This window comes from Anolis sagrei, chromosome 2, assembly GCF_037176765.1.
Source record: "Anolis sagrei isolate rAnoSag1 chromosome 2, rAnoSag1.mat, whole genome shotgun sequence".
NCBI lineage: Eukaryota > Metazoa > Chordata > Lepidosauria > Squamata > Dactyloidae > Anolis > Anolis sagrei.
Window position 1 is genome coordinate 7,632,698 of NC_090022.1, and position 19,264 is coordinate 7,651,961.

A 19,264-nucleotide genomic window follows, 5' to 3' on the forward strand; every position below is an offset into this window, starting at 1 on the left:
TCCCTGTAACTAAACCAGAGCCCTCGCTGTTTATAGAGCAAACTTCATGAAGTAACACTGTGGGGAATCCAGTTGCATCACTGCTGCCTTCTCTTCATACACAGTTCTGAAACTGAGAGGAATCCTGGGAGTTGTAGTGTGGTAAAGTCCTTCGCCTTTTCTGCCCAAGAGTGCTGGTGCCTCACCATCTCCCCCTCCCAGGAAGGCAGACCATTCAAACAAATGCAGTCCAAGTGGCCCCAAAGTGAATTAATTCTGTGGTGCAGATGCCTTATACGAAAATGCAACATTCTTTCATTACCTACTCTAAAATGGCCTCAAAATAGCATCAATTTTTCCATATAGTGTTATTATGTAATACAATGTAATAATTATAATAATAATGAAACTTTATTTGTACCCTGATGGTACTCATGAGTACCATATATTGTTATAACTTGATAAGTTCTAATTTTGAAGTTTGAATCAGCCCATTCCTCCTCCTCAGCGTTGCCCAAAACTCCTTTCGACTTGGACTTGCTTCTGCCTTTGCCGCTCTTTTCTCCATCTCTGTCTCCAGCCTCACTTCTCTCTCCAGCCCTTGTCCTGTCTCCAAGATGGATTTGGGAGAGATTCAGTGACTTTCTTGTGTGCATCCTTGTCTTCCTCCCTTGTGTTCCTGCAGCACCTGCCTCTCTTTTCTTCCCCTTGGAGTCTCCAAAATCTTTTTCCCTTGGGAAAGAGGCCAGGGTGAGAGAGAGGGAGGTTGGTCCCAGGGAGGAAGAAAGGAAGAGGAAGAGGGGTGGGGAGAAGGGACACTGCAGAGCCCATTACCAGCTCTCTCCCCCCCCCCCCCCCCACCTATCCTGAGCTTCCTGTGAGTTGTAGTCCACAGCCCTGCTCCATGTCCCCTGGTTGGCCTTTGTTTCTTTCCCTATTCTATGTATGGGCAAACATGGGCCCTCCAGGTATTTTGGACTTCAGCTCCCACAATTCCTAACAGCCAGTAGGCTATTAGGAATTGTGGGAGTTGAAGTCCAAAATACCTGGAGTATCCAAGTTTGCCCATGCCTGCCCTATTCCTTTCTTCCCAGAGTCTGCTTTTCCTCCCCATCCCTCTCCCCCTCTTTCTCCTCCAGATCTGAGGAGCCACAAAAAGGTGGAAGATGGGGGAAAGGAGGACTCACCACATGGTCTTGAGAGGGGACCACCTCCAGCCTCTTTGTCTCTGCAACTCTTCTCCTGGGCTACCTGCTGCTGGGGGTGGGGCCTCTCCTCCCCAGACACGCCCCCTTCCCCTCCCTCTTCTTGGGACCACCCTTTGGTCCTCTGCCCATCTAGGTGAAATACCTTTGACTTCTTGGATTGGCCATGGCCTTCAGGCCTGTGGTTCCATCTCATGGTAGGCAGCAGATTAGTCTCTCAGCCTCAGAGCATGGCATACACACACCCTTCGGTCCTTATGGGTTGGACTGTGACCTTCAAGGCTGTGTTTTTTCCTTTGTTGTGCAGCTCTTCTGTCTTCTAGTAGCTCAGCGTTTCTCAACCTGAGGGTCTGGACCCTTTGGGGGGTTGCAAAGGGGTTTCAGAGGGGTCACCCAAGATCACCAGAAGACACATATTTCTGATGGTCTTGGGAACCCCTTTGGCAGATCTTTCCACCTGTCCTTATCTTCCTTTTTGGAAACAATGAATCCTCCCACCAAAAGCCCTCATCCTGTTGTGATTGTAGGTCAACTATAAATCCCAGCAACTACAACTCTCAAAGTCTATTTTCCCCAAACCCCACTAGTGTTCACATTTGGGCATATTGAGTATTTGTGCCAAGTTTGGCTCAGATCCATCATTGTTTGAGTCCACAGTGCTCTCTGGATGTAGGCGAACTACAACTCCAAAACTCAAAGTCAATGCCGACCAAACCCTTCCAGTATTTTCTGTTCATCATGAGAGTTCTGGGTGCCAAGTTGGGTTTAATTTAATTGGTGGAGTTCAAAATGCTCTTTGATTGTAGGTGAACTATAAATCCCAGCAACTACAACTCCCGAATGACAAAATCAACCCCTCCCCCCAATCCCACCAGTATTCAAATTTGGGCATATCAGGTATTTGTGGCAAATTTGGTCCAATGAATCAACCCCTCCCCCCAATCCCACCAGTATTCAAATTTGGGCATATCAGGTATTTGTGGCAAATTTGGTCCAATGAATGAAAATACATCCTGCATATTAGATATTTACATTACGATTCACAACAGTAGCAAAATAACAGTTATGAAATAATGTTATGGTTGGGAGTCACCACAACATGAGGAACCACAACCCAAAAGACAGTTGACAGATGAAATTTAGGTACTGCTTATGCGGGGAGGCTAATTTAACTAATTTACAATGCCATAAAACTCTCCAGCAGCATGCAAAAGAATGAGGAAGTACTCCATTGGTGTTACAAGTGGGTGGTGAAGCAACAGCTCCCCCGGTGGCCAGAATTAAAAAAGCTTACCTCATGAAGCTGAAAAGTTAAATAGCCTCTATGTCTCTGTCTATATATGTTGTGTGTCTATGATATTGAATGTTTGCCATGTATATGTGTATTGTGATGTGCCCTGAGTCCCCTGTGGGGTGAGAAGGGTGGAATAGAAATGCTGTAAATTTATTTACAGTATTTATATTCTGCCCTTCTCACCCCGCAGGGGATTCAGGGCGGATTACAATGTACATATATATGGCAAACATTCAATGTCATACATAAACAACATATATAGACAGGCACACAGAGGCTATTTAACATTCCAGCTTCTGGCCACCAGGGGAGCTGTCACTTCACTGTCCGTTTGTGACACTGACAAAGTACTTCCTCATTCTTTGCATACTTCCTGGAGATTTTTATGGCCTCATAAATAAATAAATAAATAAATAAAATAGTATTGTCGAAGGCTTTCATGGCTGGAATCACTGGGTTGTTGTAGGTTTTTTGGGCTATATGGCCATGTTCTAGAACCAGTCTCTCCTGGTGTTTCGCCTTCATCTATGGCAAGCATCCTCAGAGTTTACCAGCTGTTAGTCAGTTTACCAGCTGTTAGGATTTCTGGGAGTAGAAGGCCAAAACATTTGGGGACCCACAGGTTGAAAAGCACTGGTCTAGTGTCTAGATCTAGGGAAGTCATGCTCCCCATGCTCTATTCTGCCTTGGTTAGACCACACCTGGAATATCGTGTCCAATTCTGGGCATCACAATTGAAGGGAGATGTTGACAAGCTGGAATGTGTCCAAAGGAGGGTGACTAAAATGATCCAAGGGTCTGGAGAACAAGCCCTATGAGGAGCGTCTTAAAGAGCTGGCCATGTTTAGCCTGCAGAAGAGAAACCTGAGGGGAGACATGATGTTTGTTGTTTTTCAGTCCTTTCTGACTCTTCGTGACCTCATGGACCAGCCCACGCCAGAGCTCCCTGTCAGCCGTCACCACCCCCAGCTCCTTCAAGGTCAATCCAGTCACCTCAAGGATACCGTCCATCCATCTTGCCCCTTATCCTTCTATTTTCCCCAGCATGATAGCCATGTATAAATATGTGAGAGGAAGTCACAGGGAGGAGGGAGCAAGCTTGTTTTCTGCTTCCCTGGAGACTAGAACACGGAACAATGGCTTCAAACTACAAGAAAGGAGATTCCATCTGAACATTAGGAAGAACTTCCCGATTGTGAGAGCCGTTCAGCAGTGGAACTCTCTGCCCCGGATTGTGGTGGAGGCTCCTTCTTTGGAAGCTTTTAAACAGAGGCTGGATGGCCATCTGTCAGGGGTGTTCGAATGCAATTTTTCAGGCTTCTTCGTAGGGGGTTGGACTGGATGGCCCTTGAGGTCTCTTCCAACTCTATGATTCCCTACCCAATACAACCCTGTCAAGGCATGTGAAACTGGTGGAGTGAAAGACCAGCAAGTAGTATTTTGGTCATAGAATCATAGAATCAAAGAGTTGGAAGAGACCTCATGGGCCATCCAGTCCAACCCCCTGCCAAGAAGCAAGAATGTTGCATTCAAATCACCCCTGACAGATGGCCATCCAGCCTCTGTTTAAAAGCTTCCAAAGAAGGAGCCTCCTCCACACTCCGGGGCAGAGAGTTCCACTGCTGAAGTCCTGAGGGACTTCGCTTTTGCCTTCTTTCTCTGAGGCTGAGAGAATGTCACTTGCTCCAGGCACACCGGTGAGTTTCCAAGGCTGAGTGCAAGCTCTGTCTTACAGAGGGACAATCCAAGGCTCAAACCATTACACCACGAGGCCATAAGATACCTTTATTTCTCTCTGAGCATTTGCAAAAGAATACAAAAAAATTGAGAAGATTTCAGTGAACTTTCTAAAACAAGCACAAAAGAGTTGAAAAGGAGGAAAGCAGTGTGGATACCACATCCCATCAACAGCTGAAGGGCAGAATGGCCACAAGGCCAGGACTGGGATGAACCTGCCAGGTTCTACCTAAAGTGTGCCAAGAAAAGGTCCAAGATGACTTTAATCAACTGTCAGTCTAGACAAGAGAGAATCAATGCAAAGGCTAGAGCAGTTTTTTGTTCATATGTGTCTCCTTCATTGTGCAAGTATTCTGGTGCCTACTGAGGACTGAATCCTTCCCACGCTCTTGGCGTGTGTATGCTTTCTCTCCTGGAGAGTTTTGAGACCTGATTTGAGGACACAACTCTTCCCACCCTCGGAGCATTTAGAAACATCTCTCCTCTGAGATTCATTTCATGCTCAAGGGGATTTTTCTCCTAAGTGAAGGCTTTACCACACTCCAGGCATTTCCATGGCTTATTTCCCGTATGGGTTTTTTAAAATGAGGATTGAATGAAAAGTAATGCCTCCACCTTCATTACTTGGGTTTGGTTAGGAATATTTTAATAAATCAAACGCAGAAATAATCGTTAGAATGTGCTCTTTAAGTACCACTATTCACATTTCCATATAATCATCAGACAACTGAATACATTTCTGCCAACAATAAACAAGTTTTCTGAAGCTGTCACGGAAGAAGTCGACACTGTTTCGGCAACCGGCGTCTCACCGTTCTCTCAACATCTTCACCAGAAGCATCATGATGTCAACACATAAACACAATCACCATAAACAGCTTGTATTCTCTGATGAATCTCCTTTGGAGTGACACCTTCTGCTGTCAAAAATGCAATGACTGCATGTTGCTTAAGTTGCATTGACTGACCATCTGCTCAGTACTTTGCACTTTAACAACACAACTGTTCAATGCTAAGGCTTCCTGCCAAAATGGAACTGTAGAGGAGAGTCTACTGAACAAGCCAGTACCTGCTGCATACCAGTACTGTCATCTGTTGAGGAGTTACAAAATGGAGGCATTACTTTTCATTCAACCCTCGTAGTAATCACAAGATAATTGGATACATTTCTGCGATTTTTCTGAAGCCATCACAAAAGAAGTCGACACTCTGTTTCCTCAAACCATCGTGCACAGATCTTCTGATATCCAAGCAAAGCAATAGTGTGATCCACACATTCTTGTGAAATGCCGATTATGCTTGAAATTTCTCTCTGAGTGATACAACAATCATCCTGAATCAATCTGTCAACCTTTTCCTTGTGAAACTCAGTGGTTTCTGTCACAGGACGTCCAACTCTTTGTTTGTCACGCAAGTCAGATGTTCCACCTCAACATTTTAAACTTCCTCGCGCAACGACACACAATACTTGCATCAACACAATAGCCATAAACAGCTTGCATTCTCTGATGAATCTCCTTTGGGGTGACACCTTCTGCTGTCAAGAATTCAATGACTGCACGTTGCTTAAGTCACATTGACCGACCATCTGCGCAGGGTTCCATATTTTGCACTTTAACAACTCAACTTTTCAATGCTAAGGCTTCCTGCCAAAATGGAACTGTAGAGGAGAGTCTACTGAACAAGCCAGTACCTGCTGCTTACCAGTACTGCCATCTGTTGAGGAGTTACGAAGGTGGAGGCATTACTTTTCATTCAACCCTCGTAGTACATTGTGAAGCCTGTTGTGCAACCCAATTCTTTCCAAAACGCAGGAAGGTGTAGAATTTCTTTGTATGAACATTCCAACAGTCTTTGAGTATTGATGTGCAGTTCAAAGTATTATCAGATTCCATGCTTTTTGATGTCTCTCCCATGTAAGTTTTTTGGTGGGCCTTGAGACTCTCCTATGGAAGCTCTACCTTCACTACAGATATGTCTTCGATTTTGACTTCTAAAGGACTATCTTGGACATTTGTGAGGTCTGATTTGTAGCTAAAACTCTTCCCACACTTTCCTTTAAGGCTGTTTTGGTGAGCTGTAAGAGTGGATTTAAGTATATAACTCTTCCCGCACTCCAGGCATTGATAGGGTTTCTCTCCTCTGTGACTCATTACATGTCCAATAAGATTTCTCTTATCAGAATAACCTTTTCCACACTCCAGGCATTTATAGGGTTTCTCTCCTCTGTGACTCATGACATGTCCCATAAGGCCTCTCTTATCAGAATAACCTTTCCCACACTCCAGGCATTGATATGGCTTCTCTTGTGTGTGGATTCTTTCATGTCTCTTGAGGTTTCCTTTTTGAAGGAAACATTTCCCACACTTTGTGCATTGATATGGCTTCTCTCCTGTGTGGGTGTTTTGGTGTTGCTTTAGGGCAGTTTCCCAACAGAAACTCTTCCCGCACTCCAGGCATTTATAGGGTTCCTCCCCTCTGTGATTCATTTCATGACCAATAAGAATTCTCTTATAAGAAAAACCTTTTCCACACACCTGGCATTTATATAGCTTCTCATTTGTGTGAGTTCTTTTGTGTCTTTTGAGGTTTGCTTTCTGAAAGAAACCTTTTCCACACTCCAGGCATTTATAGGGTTTCTCTTCTCTATGGGTTTTTTGGTGCAACCTTAGGCTATCTCTCAAAGAGAAACTCTTCCCGCACTCCAGACATTGATAGGGTTTCTCTCCTCTGTGTTCTATTTCATGTCCAATAAGACTTCTCTTATCAGAATAACCTTTTCCACACTCCAGGCATTTATAGGGTTTCTCTCCTCTGTGATTCATTTCATGCCTAATGAGACTGCTATTTGAAACAAAACCTTTCCCACACTCCAGGCATTTATATGGCTTCTCTCCTGTGTGGGTTCTTTCATGTGTCTTGAGGTTTCCTTTCTGAATGAAACATTTTCCACACTCCAGGCATTTATATGGCTTCTCTCCCGTGTGGGTGTTTTGGTGTCTACTTAGGCTATCTTTTTGGGTATAGCATTTTCCACACTCCAGGCATTTAAATGGCTTCTCTTCTATGTGAGTGTTTTGGTGTCTACGGAGGCTTCCTTTTTGATAAAAGCGCTTTCCACACTCCAGGCATTTATATGGCTTGCTCACAATTTGGTATTTTTCATTGTGTGCAGGGTGTATACTAAATGCCTCTTGGAAGAAGCCATTCTCATAGACAGGGCTGTTTCCAACCTCTAAGCTTTCATCTATTGTCTCTCCGATTGTGATTATCCTGATGTCAGCAGAGCACTGGTTCCTGTTATATCCTTCTGCTTCTATTCTTGGGCTTCTTTCTTCTTCCTTTTTACTCCTTGCTGTCTTCAGGCACCTTTTATTTGGAACTCCCCCATTTTCACTCCCTTGTCCATCACCACCTTGAATGAAGAAACAAAAAAAAAGAGGAAAAAGGAGGAATGAAATCAATCAACTACATAAATGTTATATGAGAGAGAAAGAAGATGTAATAATCTTCTTCTGGAAGTTGTTGGATGATCACTCCAACCATGGTATCATGTATAGCGGGACGGTGAGGGTGTATAAGGATTATCAGGAAAGGAAGGCCAAGGAGTAGAGAAGATTTTAAGTAATTTGAATTTGTCAGACAGGGAAAGATATAAGAATAATCCCAACGCTGCTTCACCAAATTATAAGGAATATCACAGGAAGGAGGTAACTGAACATATATTTAAATTAAGCCTGAACTGTTTCTTCAATTGGGGTATGCTGCCACCTTATTGCTTAGTATTCAGGCTGAGTTATATGTGTGGAGAGGATACTTAGTAACACCCTTCTGTGTTACTATGGTGTTTATTTTCCTCAGAGGGTTTAAATACCAATGACATTCTCACACAGGCTGTTGTAAAGTGTTAACTATAATAAAACATTTATTTAACAGGCTTAAACTCTTCTGGTACAAATGCGTAATGGTTTCTGTAAGTTAATGGCACAAAAGCTTTTGGTTACATTTGATGTACAATGGGTACTTGGTTCAAAACTAGAATTAACAAACAGGAGATTATCTCAGGAAATTAATCGCTGATGATAATTCCAAACCAAATTCCCACTTTCTGGAATCTAGCCAAACAACCTTCGCCTAGCCTCCCTCAGGAACAAAAGAAACAGACCATAAGCAAGGTCCTATTCCCACTGTCAGTATTCCTGTAATAAATTCAATGTGCAAATTTGATAAATGTTAATTTTAAATGATGTGTGGGAATAAATGGAAGAATGGAAGGTTGTATGGATGGAGTTAATAATTTTGGAAACACCAGTATAATATTAAGGCCTGCAATGACTTACTACCTGCTTGCTGCTTTGTGATTAAAATCTGCTAATGAAATCTGAAGAGTAAACTGTGATAAGAACTGGGACAGTGATAAAGGAAATGTTTGCAATCTTCCTTATGTTAAGAAGGAAGTCAACATAAGATCAACACCAATCAAGAAGATCAACATCTGGCCAGGAAACTGGGATGGATCCAGGATGGAAGACGTCTATCATTAATTTACAACTTTGGGACTACACCAGCAGAATTTTCCTATAAAAGACTCAGCCTAATACTGCTCAAATGGTGGCAGACCGAGGAGTCTGTTCCACCCGCCATGCTCTGCTCCATGGGAAGGACAGAGGTGATGTGTTCTGAGAGTGTCAGATATGCTATGGGAAAGCATGATTCTGGACACTTTGAGACTTCTTTCTCAAGGGAAGAGAAAGAAGTGTGCTTTTGGAGTCTTAGATTTTGTGCAGGGAGTCAGGTTCTGCTGTAGGGAAAACAGAGATCTGGTCCTTGGCATTGTTCTTAGGGAAAGAAGTTTTGGCATTTCAGTGTTTTGAAGTTATGGCATTATGGAAGTTTTGGAACTATGCATTGGCAGGCTGCAGGAAATCAGGGTCTGGCCTAACAGGTGCTTCTCCAAGGAGGGAGAAAAGGATATGGTAATATTTGGATGCATGAGGATGAATGTGTGTACATGTGTGTGAATGCTGAGTGAAAATGTAATTCCCCCATGTTTGTTTGTTAACCAATGTAATTGTGAATCCAATGTAGTTGCATAGAATCTGTATGTCCAATGTCATTTTTTGTCTAAATGTTTTTCTGTAATGTAATATACCTTCTCACACTGGAAATTGCAATAAAAAGAACCTATGCTTTACAATCATTGAAAAGTCATTCATGACATTCCTGGCTAATTCCTCTAGCCCTTGAATACTACAAAAGATTAACCCAATTCTCTATCTAGCACTATCCAACTGTGAACACCAACTGACAAAGCCTAACTGCCAAAACTCAAATCCTAACTGCCAAAAAGTACACTTTTTTCTCTCTATTTGAATATTAGGCTCCGCCCCCTATTCCTAACCAATCCTGGCCATCTACTCTTTGCTTACTGGACTAGGACACGCCCCCTCTAAGAAAACCTGACCTAAGATGGCGTCTCCTTGTTTCCCTATCCTAAAATGGCCGCCTGGGCTTCGCTAGGCCCCACATTCCAACAGTTCAGGCCGACAGGCTTCGCTAGGCCCACATTCTGGCTGCTAAAGGTAAGAGTTCTTCACAGGGTGCAACAAGCAACCTGAAAATACCATAAGCCACCCAAGAGGCTGAGGAATTCTTACCCAGAGAAGCCACCATCCTATAATTTTCATCCATGACCTCCCAGTGCAGGGTCCGTTGATCCGGATCCAGTAAGGCCCACTCCTCGACACTGAAATGTACAGCCACATCCTCAAATATCACCTGAAAGAAGAAAATTGGACACAAACATCATTAGTGCTTCTTCAGCTGCTAAGAAGAATCCTGATGCATTGAAGTCTGAGTATAGAATCCAAAGAGATAACTTTTAGGGAGTAGCCTCCCCAACTTTCCTGAGCTGGGTCTTCTAAGAAAGTGAGAAACATCATGATGGTAAGGGAGTTCATGCAGTCCCCTGCAACAGTTGTGGGATGTTTGTGTTCTTGCCCAAAGATGTGGATATCTATACTTGTAGCAAGTGCTCTTAGAGGCCCATATATCCATTAGGCCTGGTCAATCCATGGTTCTAAATGGTTCTAAAGTACTTACAAAACTAAAGTTCTGGTGGTGAAAATTTCAGAACTCTAACAAAACTCTCAAAATTTCATTATAAATGGCAGTTCCTAATTGGTTTTATCATAAAAATCACCAATAATGAAATAATAATTAAATTTTGAAAGTTTTGTTAGAGTTCTGAAATTTTCACCACCAGAACTTTAGTTTAGTAAGTACTTTAGAACCATTTAGAACCATGGATTGCCCAGGCCTAATATCCATGTATTAGGGATGAATAGCTTGCCTTCGTCCCAGGAGAATCACCCAGAGACTCTCTCTGAGGAGGAGGTCACTCTGCACATAGAGGAGGTAGGGGGTAAGGGGCTACCACCAAGAAGGCCCTGTCTCTTGTCTCCACCAGTCACCCTTGCGAAGGAGGTGGAACTGAGAGCAGGGCCTCCTTGGATGATCTTAACCTCTGTACTGCCTCTTTACAATAGGAAAAGAGGCAGTACAGGAATATCTAGTAGTAGTTGTTGTTTATTCATTCAGTCACTTCTGACTCTTTGTGACCTCATCGACCAGCCCAAGCCAGAGTTCCCTGTTGGACGTCACCACCCCCAGCTTCTTCAGAGTCAAGCCAGTCCCATCAAGGATGCCATCCATCCATCTTGCCCTTGGTCGGCCCCTCTTCCTTTTTCCTTCCATTTTCCCCAGCATAATTGTCTTCTCCAAGCTTTCCTGTCTTCTCATGATGTGGCCAAAGTACTTCATCTTGGCCTCTACTATCCTTCCCTCCAATGAGCAGTCGGGCTTTATTTCCTGAAGTATGGACTGGTTGGATCTTCTTGCGGTCCAAGGCACTCTCAGCACTTTCCTCCAACACCACAGTTCAATTTGACTGGAGTTGCACTTAAAAATGTACCTGTTTTGACATATACAAATTTAGCATAAGAGTAAACCTACAGAACCTATCTTGTTTGCAACTTGAGGACAGCCTGTACATCCAAGGATATTAAAAGAACTGGCAGTAGAACAACTGCCAATCATCTTTGAGCATTTCTGGAGAACAGGAAAAATTTCGGAAGACTAGAACGCAAATGTTGTCCCCATCTTCAAAAAGGGGGGGGAAAGAGGACCCAAACAATCACCACCCAAATCAGCCTGACCTCAATACCAGACGGGATTCTGGAACAGATCATGAAAGGCCCAATCTGTGATTGAAAGAAATACAGTCACATATCCAATTTCAGGCATGCTTGTGGAAAGGTTCTCCATGACATAAAGAAACTAGTAGAATCTGGGCTGGATAACACTACTGAGTTGGACAAATCCAGAAGTTAAAAAAGCAAATGAGCTATCAAAAAATAAAACCAGGAAAAATTGTAAACTCACAATACGGCAAAAGATAGAAGATCCTGTGTGACCTACAACCTTGTTCCAACCAAACCATCAGTTCTCCAAGGCTTGTTGGAGCAGGAAACCTTTCTCCTATTCAGAGAAAGAAGCCCTAAGGACAGGTGGATGGACATATAGCAGTCTACTTTCTTTGGGAAGGGAGTTCTGGATCCTGAGAGCACCCGTGAGATGTCACGTCCCAGGTTGTTCTTCCATAACATACAACCAGGTTGGATTCCTTGTGGACAGCAAATTAAACATGAGCCAACAATGTGATGTGGCAGCAAAAAAAGCCAATGTGATTTTGGCCTGCATCAATAGGAGCATAGTGTCTAGATCTAAGGAAGTAATGCTACCCCTCTATTCTGCCTTCTGGAATATTTTTTCCAATTCTGGGCACCACAATTGACGAGAGACATTGACAAGCTGGAATGTGTCCAGAGGAGGGCGACTAAAATGATCAAGGGTCTGGAGAACAAGCCCTATGAGGAGCGGCTTAAGGAGCTGGGCATGTTTAGCCTGGAGAAGGCTGAGAGGAGATATGATAGCCATGTAGAAATATGTGAGAGGAAGCCACAGGGAGGAGGGAGCAAGCTTGTTTTCTGCTTCCGTGGAGACTAGGATGCGGAACAATGGCTTCAAACTACAAGAGAGGAGATTCCATCTGAACATGAGGAAGAACTTCCTGATTGTGAGAGCCGTTCAGCAGTGGAACTCTCTGCCCCGGAGTGTGGTGGAGGCTCCTTCTTCGGAAGCTTTTAAACAGAGGCTGGATGGCCATCTGTCAGGGGTGATTTGAATGCAATATTCCTGCTTCTTGGCAGAATGGGGTTGGACTGGATGTCCCATGAGGTCTCTTCCAACTCTTTGATTCTATGATCTAATGAAGGTTTGAACAGGGGATTCAGTCCAAAATGGAAAGCACTGTGTGGGCCTCATGGAAGAAGAAGGCCTCAGAGAACAGAATCCTGAGATCGCTTAAAAGGAAACTTGGGCAGAAGCAGAAACACACCAGTGAAAGAACTTTTCCTGATACATGACATAGCCCTGGGCAATTCCAGAATTATCTCCACTTCATTTCTATTTCCATGTTTTTACCTGATCCCGTTCCATGGAGGCCATTTCTCCTGCTTCACAAAGAGATGAGCCATTAGGGCTTCCCAGCATCCTTGGTTCCTCCTCTATGAAAGTCCAAAGAAAGGAAGGAAAGAGAACATTAACAACTGGCAATGTTTCATCTGCCATAAGCATTCATTCAGTGCAGCCAGTTTCATGCAATACCATCATGCACCTAGATATTCTTAGCACTATTTTTAGAAATGTTTTAACAATCCAGTTGTTGAAGACGGGTCTCATTGGGGATATAACCAAAGACCGTATATCTGGAAGAGCCTTGAGGGTGAAGACCAAGCAAAAGGGAGACCTCTCACCTGGTGGAGTAGCTCTTGTGTCCTCCTCCTCTAGCTTGATCCATCCAGAAGGGAAGCCTTCACTGGGGCCTGATGGGGCCTCCTGGGCTTGAAGGACCTCTCTCTCCTGCTGCTCTTCCTGCAGTGCCTTCTCCTCTTGGGCCCGACTCAGGAGGAAGCCTTCAGCCACGGCCACAGCCTGGGAACTGGTCTCTGCCCCACATTCCCTCACCCAGCGCTCCATCTCCGCAGGAAGGATGGCCAGGAACTGCTCCAGGATCACCAGGTCCAGCATCTCAACCTTTGTATGTTCCTCAGGTTTCAGCCACAGGCGGCAGAGAGAGTGGAGGCGGCTGCACACCTCTCGGGGACCCAAGGCTTCCTGGAAGCGGAAGCACCGGAAGCGTTGGCCCTGAAGGTCTGCACTGAAGGTCTTCTCCTCGAGGGCATCCTGACCCATTCTGCCTGGGAACTCAACACTTCTCCTGACCCACATTTCCTTGGGCTCTCCTCCTCCTTCAGGGTTGGGTGGACTTGGCTCCTCCATCTTCACTTTGGGCTCCATCAGGACTGAAGGATCTCTTCCCCTCTCCATCTGAAAATGTCATGAAGCAAAGACTATACAAATCAAAGGGAAGGTGAAGTCCAAGTTTATTGTCTACTACCATCAAGAGGTAAGGAGTCTTTACACCCCATTTTTGTGTTGCTACTATCTGGCTTCCCGGTAAGAAAAGCAGAGCCTTGGCAGTTTAGAGGAAACTTCATAAAGTAACACTATGGGAATCCACTAGTATTGCTCTTCCCTTCCCCTTTCCTTCAGCACCACTACCCTTGTTTCCCTGTATATACAGTTCTGAAACTGAGAGGAATCCTGGGAGATTCCTCTCAGTTTCAACAGTGACAAATGCAAGATACTCCACTTTGGCAGAAAAAATGAAATGCAAAGATACAGAATGGGGGACGCCTGGCTCGAGAGCAGTACGTGTGAAAAAGATCTTGGAGTCCTCGTGGACAACAAGTTAAACATGAGCCAGGAATGTGATGTGGCGGCAAAAAAAGCCAATGGGATTTTGGCCTGCATCAATAGGAGCCTAGTGTCTAGATCTAAGGAAGTAATGCTACCCCTCTATTCTGCCTTGGTTAGACCACATCTGGAATATTGTGTCCAATTCTGGGCACCACAATTCAAGAGAGATATTGACAAGCTGGAATGTGTCCAGAGGAGGGCGACTCAAATGATCAAGGGTCTGGAGAACAAGCCCTATGAGGAGCGGCTTAGGGAACTGGGCATGTTTAGCCTGAAGAAGAGAAGGCTGAGAGGGGATATGATAGCCATGTATAAATATGTGAGAGGAAGCCACAGGGAGGAGGGAGCAAGCTTGTTCTCTGCTTCCTTGGAGACTAGGACGCGGAACAATGGCTTCAAACTACAAGAGAGGAGATTCCATCTGAACATTAGGAAGAACTTCCTGACTGTGAGAGCCGTTCAGCAGTGGAACTCTCTGCCCCGGAGTGTGGTGGAGGCTCCTTCTTTGGAAGCTTTTAAGCAGAGGCTGGATGGCCATTTGTCAGGGGTGATTTGAATGCAATATTCCTGCTTCTTGGCAGGGGGTTGGACTGGATGGCCCATGAGGTCTCTTCCAACTCTTTGATTCTATGATTCCATCTGAACATTAGGAAGAACTTCCTGACTGTGAGAGCTGTTCAGCAGTGGAACTCTCTGCCCCAGAGTGTGGTGGAGATTCCTTCTTGGAAGCTTTGAAACAGAGGCTGGATGGCCATCTGTTAGGGGTGCTTTGAATGCAATATTCCTGCTTCTTGGCAGAATGGGGTTGGACTGGATGGCCCAGGAGGTCTCTTCCAACTCTATGATTCCCTTCCCCTTTCCTTCAGACCCACTTCCCTTGTTCTGAAACTGAGAGGAATCCTGAGAGTTGTAGTGTGGCAAGGTCCTTCAAGCCTCCTCTACTCAAGAGTGCTGGTTCCTCACTCTACGCCCTCTCCCAGGAGGTCAGACTATTGAGACAGTGCAGTCCAAGTGGCCCCAAAGTGCATTCATTCTGTGATGCAGATGCCTCATAGGAGAACGTAGGAAGCTCTCGTGGCTAACTCTTAAAAAGGGCCATCAAAAGGGCCCCACACTTCCCATACGAGCTTGACCTCAAATGGTTCCAACTTCAACCCCTTTTCTCCTTCCTCTCCCTGCTTTCTATCCTTTGTCCGGACTTCCAGTGAGACTTTGGAGGTCTGGATGGTCTTCCTGCCTTGGCTCTGCCTGCTCCCCCTCCTCCCTCCCAGAGTCTCTTTCCTTCCCTTTAGAGCCTCAAAGAGAGGGCCTTCTGCTCCTGCCTGGAGGGGAGGGGGGCTCAAGGGGGAGAGGGATGAAGAGGAAGGAAGGAAAGAGAGAAGGAAGGATGGAAGGAAAGAGAAGGAAGGAAGGAAAGAAAGAGAGAAAGAAGGAAAGAGAGAAGGAAGGAAAGAGAGAAGGGAGGGAGGGAGGGAGGAAAGAGAAGGAAAGAGAGAAGGAAGGAAGGAGAGAAAGGAAAGAGAGAAGAGAGGAAGGAAGAAGAAAGGAAAGAGAGAAAGAAGTAAAGAGAGAAGGAAGGAAGGAAGGAAGGAGAAATGGAAGGAAGGCAGGAGAGAAAGGAAAGAGAGAAGGAAGGAAAGAGAGAAGGAAAGAGAGAAGGGAGGGAGGGAGGAAGGAAGGGAGGAAGGAGAGAGAAGGAAGGAAAGAAGGAAGGAAGGAGAGAAAGAAGGAAGGAGAGAAAGAAGGAAAGAGAGAAGGAAAGAAGGAGAGAAAGGAAAGAAGGAAGGAAGGAAGAATGAAGGAAGGAAGAAAGGAGAGAAAGAAGGAAAGAGAGAAGGAGAGAAAGGAAAGAAGGAAGGAAGAATGAAGGAAGAAAGGAGAGAAAGAAGGAAATAGAGAAGGAAGGAAGGAGAGAAAGGAAAGAGAGATGGAAGGAAGGAAAGAGAAAGGAAAGAGAGAAGAAGGAACGAAATAAGGAGAAAGAGAAGGAAGGAGAGAAAGGAAAGAGAGAAGGAAGGAGAGAAAGAAAAGAGAAAAGAGAGGAGGGATGGAAGGAAGGAAGGAAAGAGAGAAAGAAGGAAAGACAGGAAGGGAGGGAGGGAGGAGAGAAAGGAAAGAAGAAGGAAGGACGGAAGGAAGGAGAGAAATGAAAGAGAGATGGAAGGAAGGAAAGAGAGAAAGGAAAGAGAGAAGGAAGGAGAGAAAGAAAAAAGGGAGGAGGGATGGAAGGAAAGAAGAAAGGAAAGAGAGAGAAAAAAGGAAGGAAGGAGAAAAGGAGAGAGAGAAGGAAGGGAGGGAGGAAGGAAGGAAGGAAGGAAGGAGAGAAGGGCGCCTTAGAGAGAGGCTCTTCTTCTCCTGCCTGGAGGGAGGCCAGCTGAGAGGGAGGAAGGAGGGAGGGGAAGGGGGCTCAAGGAGGAAAACAAGCAAGCAAGCAAGCAAGCAAGCAAGCAAGGGGCCCGGCTGGGGGGGGGGGGGGGGGGAGGAGGGAGAAGTACAGAGCCCACCCCCAACCCCCTGGCCTTCCTCGTGTCCTGAGCTTCCTGGGAGTTGTAGTCCTCATCCCTGTGTTCCCTCCCCCTCTTCCCTTCTCCCCAGAAGCAGCCTCCCCTTCTCTTCCCTTCCCTCTTCCCCTCCAGATCTGAGACTTCCCCTCCAGATTGAAGATGGGGGGAGAAGGGGGCCTCACCTGATGGCCTTGAGAAGGAAGGAAGGAAGAGGTGGGCGAGGAGTGGGCCAGGCTCTGCCCTCTTGCCAGCCTCCTGCCTCTTTGTCTCTGCAACTCTCCTCCTGGGACACCTGCTCCTGCTGCTGTGGGCGGGGCCTCTCCTCCCTGGCCACGCCCCCTCCCTCCCTCCCCTTGGGACCCCGCCCACTGGCCCTTCTGGGTGGGTGGGTGGGTAGGTGGATTGGTGGGAGGGGGTCCCTGGGAGGCCTCGTTTGCCCCCTTTGGGCCCTTAAGGGACAAGCAGCCCCTCCCTTCCCCTTGGCCCTTTCACCCTGGGGGTGTTCCCTGCAGAAAGAAATAATTATAATTATAATTATAGTCAAGGTGGTCCCAGTGGTGACCAACAGCCAGCAAAGTGATCTTGTCTGCTGGTTCAAATAATAATAATCATCATCATCATCATCATCAAGGTGGTCCCAGTGGTGATCGGCACACTGGGTGCAGTGCCTCAAGACCTTGGCCTGCACTTAAACACAATCCGCGCTGACAAAATTACCATCTGCCAGCTGCAGAAGGCCACCTTACTGGGTTATTATGTTTCTATAAACTTCCTGACTGTGAGAACCGTTCAGCAGTGCCACAAGACCTTGGCCTGCACTTAAACACAATCCGCGCTGACAAAATTACCATCTCCCAGCTGCAGAAGGCCACCTTACTGGGATCTGCACACATTATTCGCCAATACATCACACAGTCCTAGACACTTGGGAAGGGTCCGATGTGTGATCTAATCCAACATCCAGCAGAGTGTCTGCTGTGGACTCATCTTGTTGTGTTTCAAATAATAATAATAATAATAATAATAATAATAATAACTGTTGCAATCCCAGGCAACAGCAGGATTGAAGAGAAACAACTGGAAAAGCTGACATGATATGAGGATTTAAAGATCGAACTGCCAAGACTCTGGAACAAGCCAGTCAAGGGAGTCCCAGTGGTGATCGGCACACTGGGTGCAGTGCCTAAAGTCCTTGGCCTGCACTTAAACACAATCGGCGCTGACAAAGCTGCCAGCTGCCAGCTGCAAAAGGCCACCTTATTGGGATCTGCACGCATTATTCGCTGATACATAACACAGTCCTAGTGGTGATCGGTACATTGGGCGCAGTGCCTAAAGACCCTGGCCTGAACTTAAAAACAATTGGTGCTGACAAAATTACCATCTGGCAGCTGCAAAAGAACAGGATATAGGGTCGCAACCTGTGCTGGATGGGGTTACACTCCCCTTGAAGGCACAGGTTCGTAGCTTGGGGGTCCTCCTGGACTCATCACTGAGCCTGGAATCCCAGGTTGCAGCGGTGGCCAGGGGAGCTTTTGCACAATTAAAACTTGTGTGCCAGCTGTGGAAAGTCAGACTTGGCCATGGTGGTCCATGCTCTTGTTACATCCAGGATAGACTACTGCAATGCACTCTACTTGGGGTTGCCTTTGAAGACTGCTCGAAAGCTGCAAATAGTCCAACAAGAGGCATCCAGGTCAATAACTGGGGCGGCATACAGGGAGCATACAACTCCCATGTTACACCAGCTCCACTGGCTGCCAGTTTGCTACCGGGCACAATTCAAAGTGCTGGCTTTGGCCTATAAAGCCCTAAACGGCCCCGGCCCAAATTACCTGTCCAAACGCATCTGTGCTGTCATGCGCAGTAGGCCACACTTCGTGACCAGCAGGCCTGCCCAGCCCACACACCAGCCTCCCTTTCGAAGGCCAACGAGCTGCTCGTTGTCCGCCACCACGTAAATAATGTCCGAATGCATCTCTCCCTATGAACCATTGCGGAGATTAAGATCCTCTGGGGAGGCCCTGCTTTCCGTCCCGCCATTGTCACAGGCACTATTGGTGAGGACGAGAGACAGGGCCTTCTCGGTGATTGCTCCCCGGCTATGGAACTAAATAAATATTTATTTATTTATTTACTGCATTTTTATACCGCCCTTCTCAGCCCTCAGGCGACTCATTATAATATAATTTTACATCAAATACACTCATCAAATATTATTTTACATTAATATTTATTTAAAATCCGCAAAACAGCGAGTCCGCAAAAAGCGAACCGCGAAGTAGCAAGGGAACGCTATATATAACAAAACAATGCTCGATGAAGCAATATAAGCAGGGAGGTTGGGCTCAACACTGGTTAGCTCTGCTCCACCAGTATTTTGATGGGTCAACCACAACCCTAATGCAGTTGAACAAGAAGGCGGTTAGAGACAAAATCTTTGAGATGGATGCAACTGACAACTTGCAAACTAATTTATTTATTTATCGTGTCAGGGGCAACCAGACAATTGTATTACATTTCTAACAGAACAAAACAAACAAACAGACAAAACACAAAATTTGCAAGCTTGGTAATTGATTAAAATTCCTTTGACCAGTACCTGGCCACTTGGAGTGCCTCTGGTGTTGCCGCAAGGAGGTCCTCCCTTGTGCGTGTGGCAG

At 45.6% G+C, this 19,264-nt stretch overlaps 1 protein-coding gene across 1 annotated transcript; it reads right to left on the reverse strand.

The window, feature by feature from the left end:
* Positions 1-4,237: 4,237 nt before the first annotated feature.
* On the reverse strand, positions 4,238-15,541 carry LOC137096268 (zinc finger protein 250-like). The gene is made up of 5 exons (XM_067465282.1): positions 15,231-15,541; positions 13,092-13,665; positions 12,760-12,842; positions 9,873-9,993; positions 4,238-7,630 (listed from the first exon to the last, which is right to left on the reverse strand). The coding sequence occupies exons 2-5, from the start codon at positions 13,663-13,665 to the stop codon at positions 6,162-6,164; spliced, it is 2,247 nt and encodes a 748-aa protein (XP_067321383.1). The 5' UTR covers positions 15,231-15,541; the 3' UTR covers positions 4,238-6,161.
* Positions 15,542-19,264: the final 3,723 nt, after the last annotated feature.

Excerpts from the sequence above, each read along its gene's own strand:
- LOC137096268 (XM_067465282.1), bottom strand. The coding sequence starts at position 13,665 with ATGGAGAGGGGAAGAGATCCTTCAGTCCTGATGGAGCCCAAAGTGAAG. Across the intron at positions 12,843-13,091 it reads CACAAGAGCTACTCCACCAG|AGGAGGAACCAAGGATGCTG; the intron begins GTGAGAGGTCTC and ends GGACTTTCATAG. Across the intron at positions 9,994-12,759 it reads CCTCCATGGAACGGGATCAG|GTGATATTTGAGGATGTGGC; the intron begins GTAAAAACATGG and ends TTCTTCTTTCAG.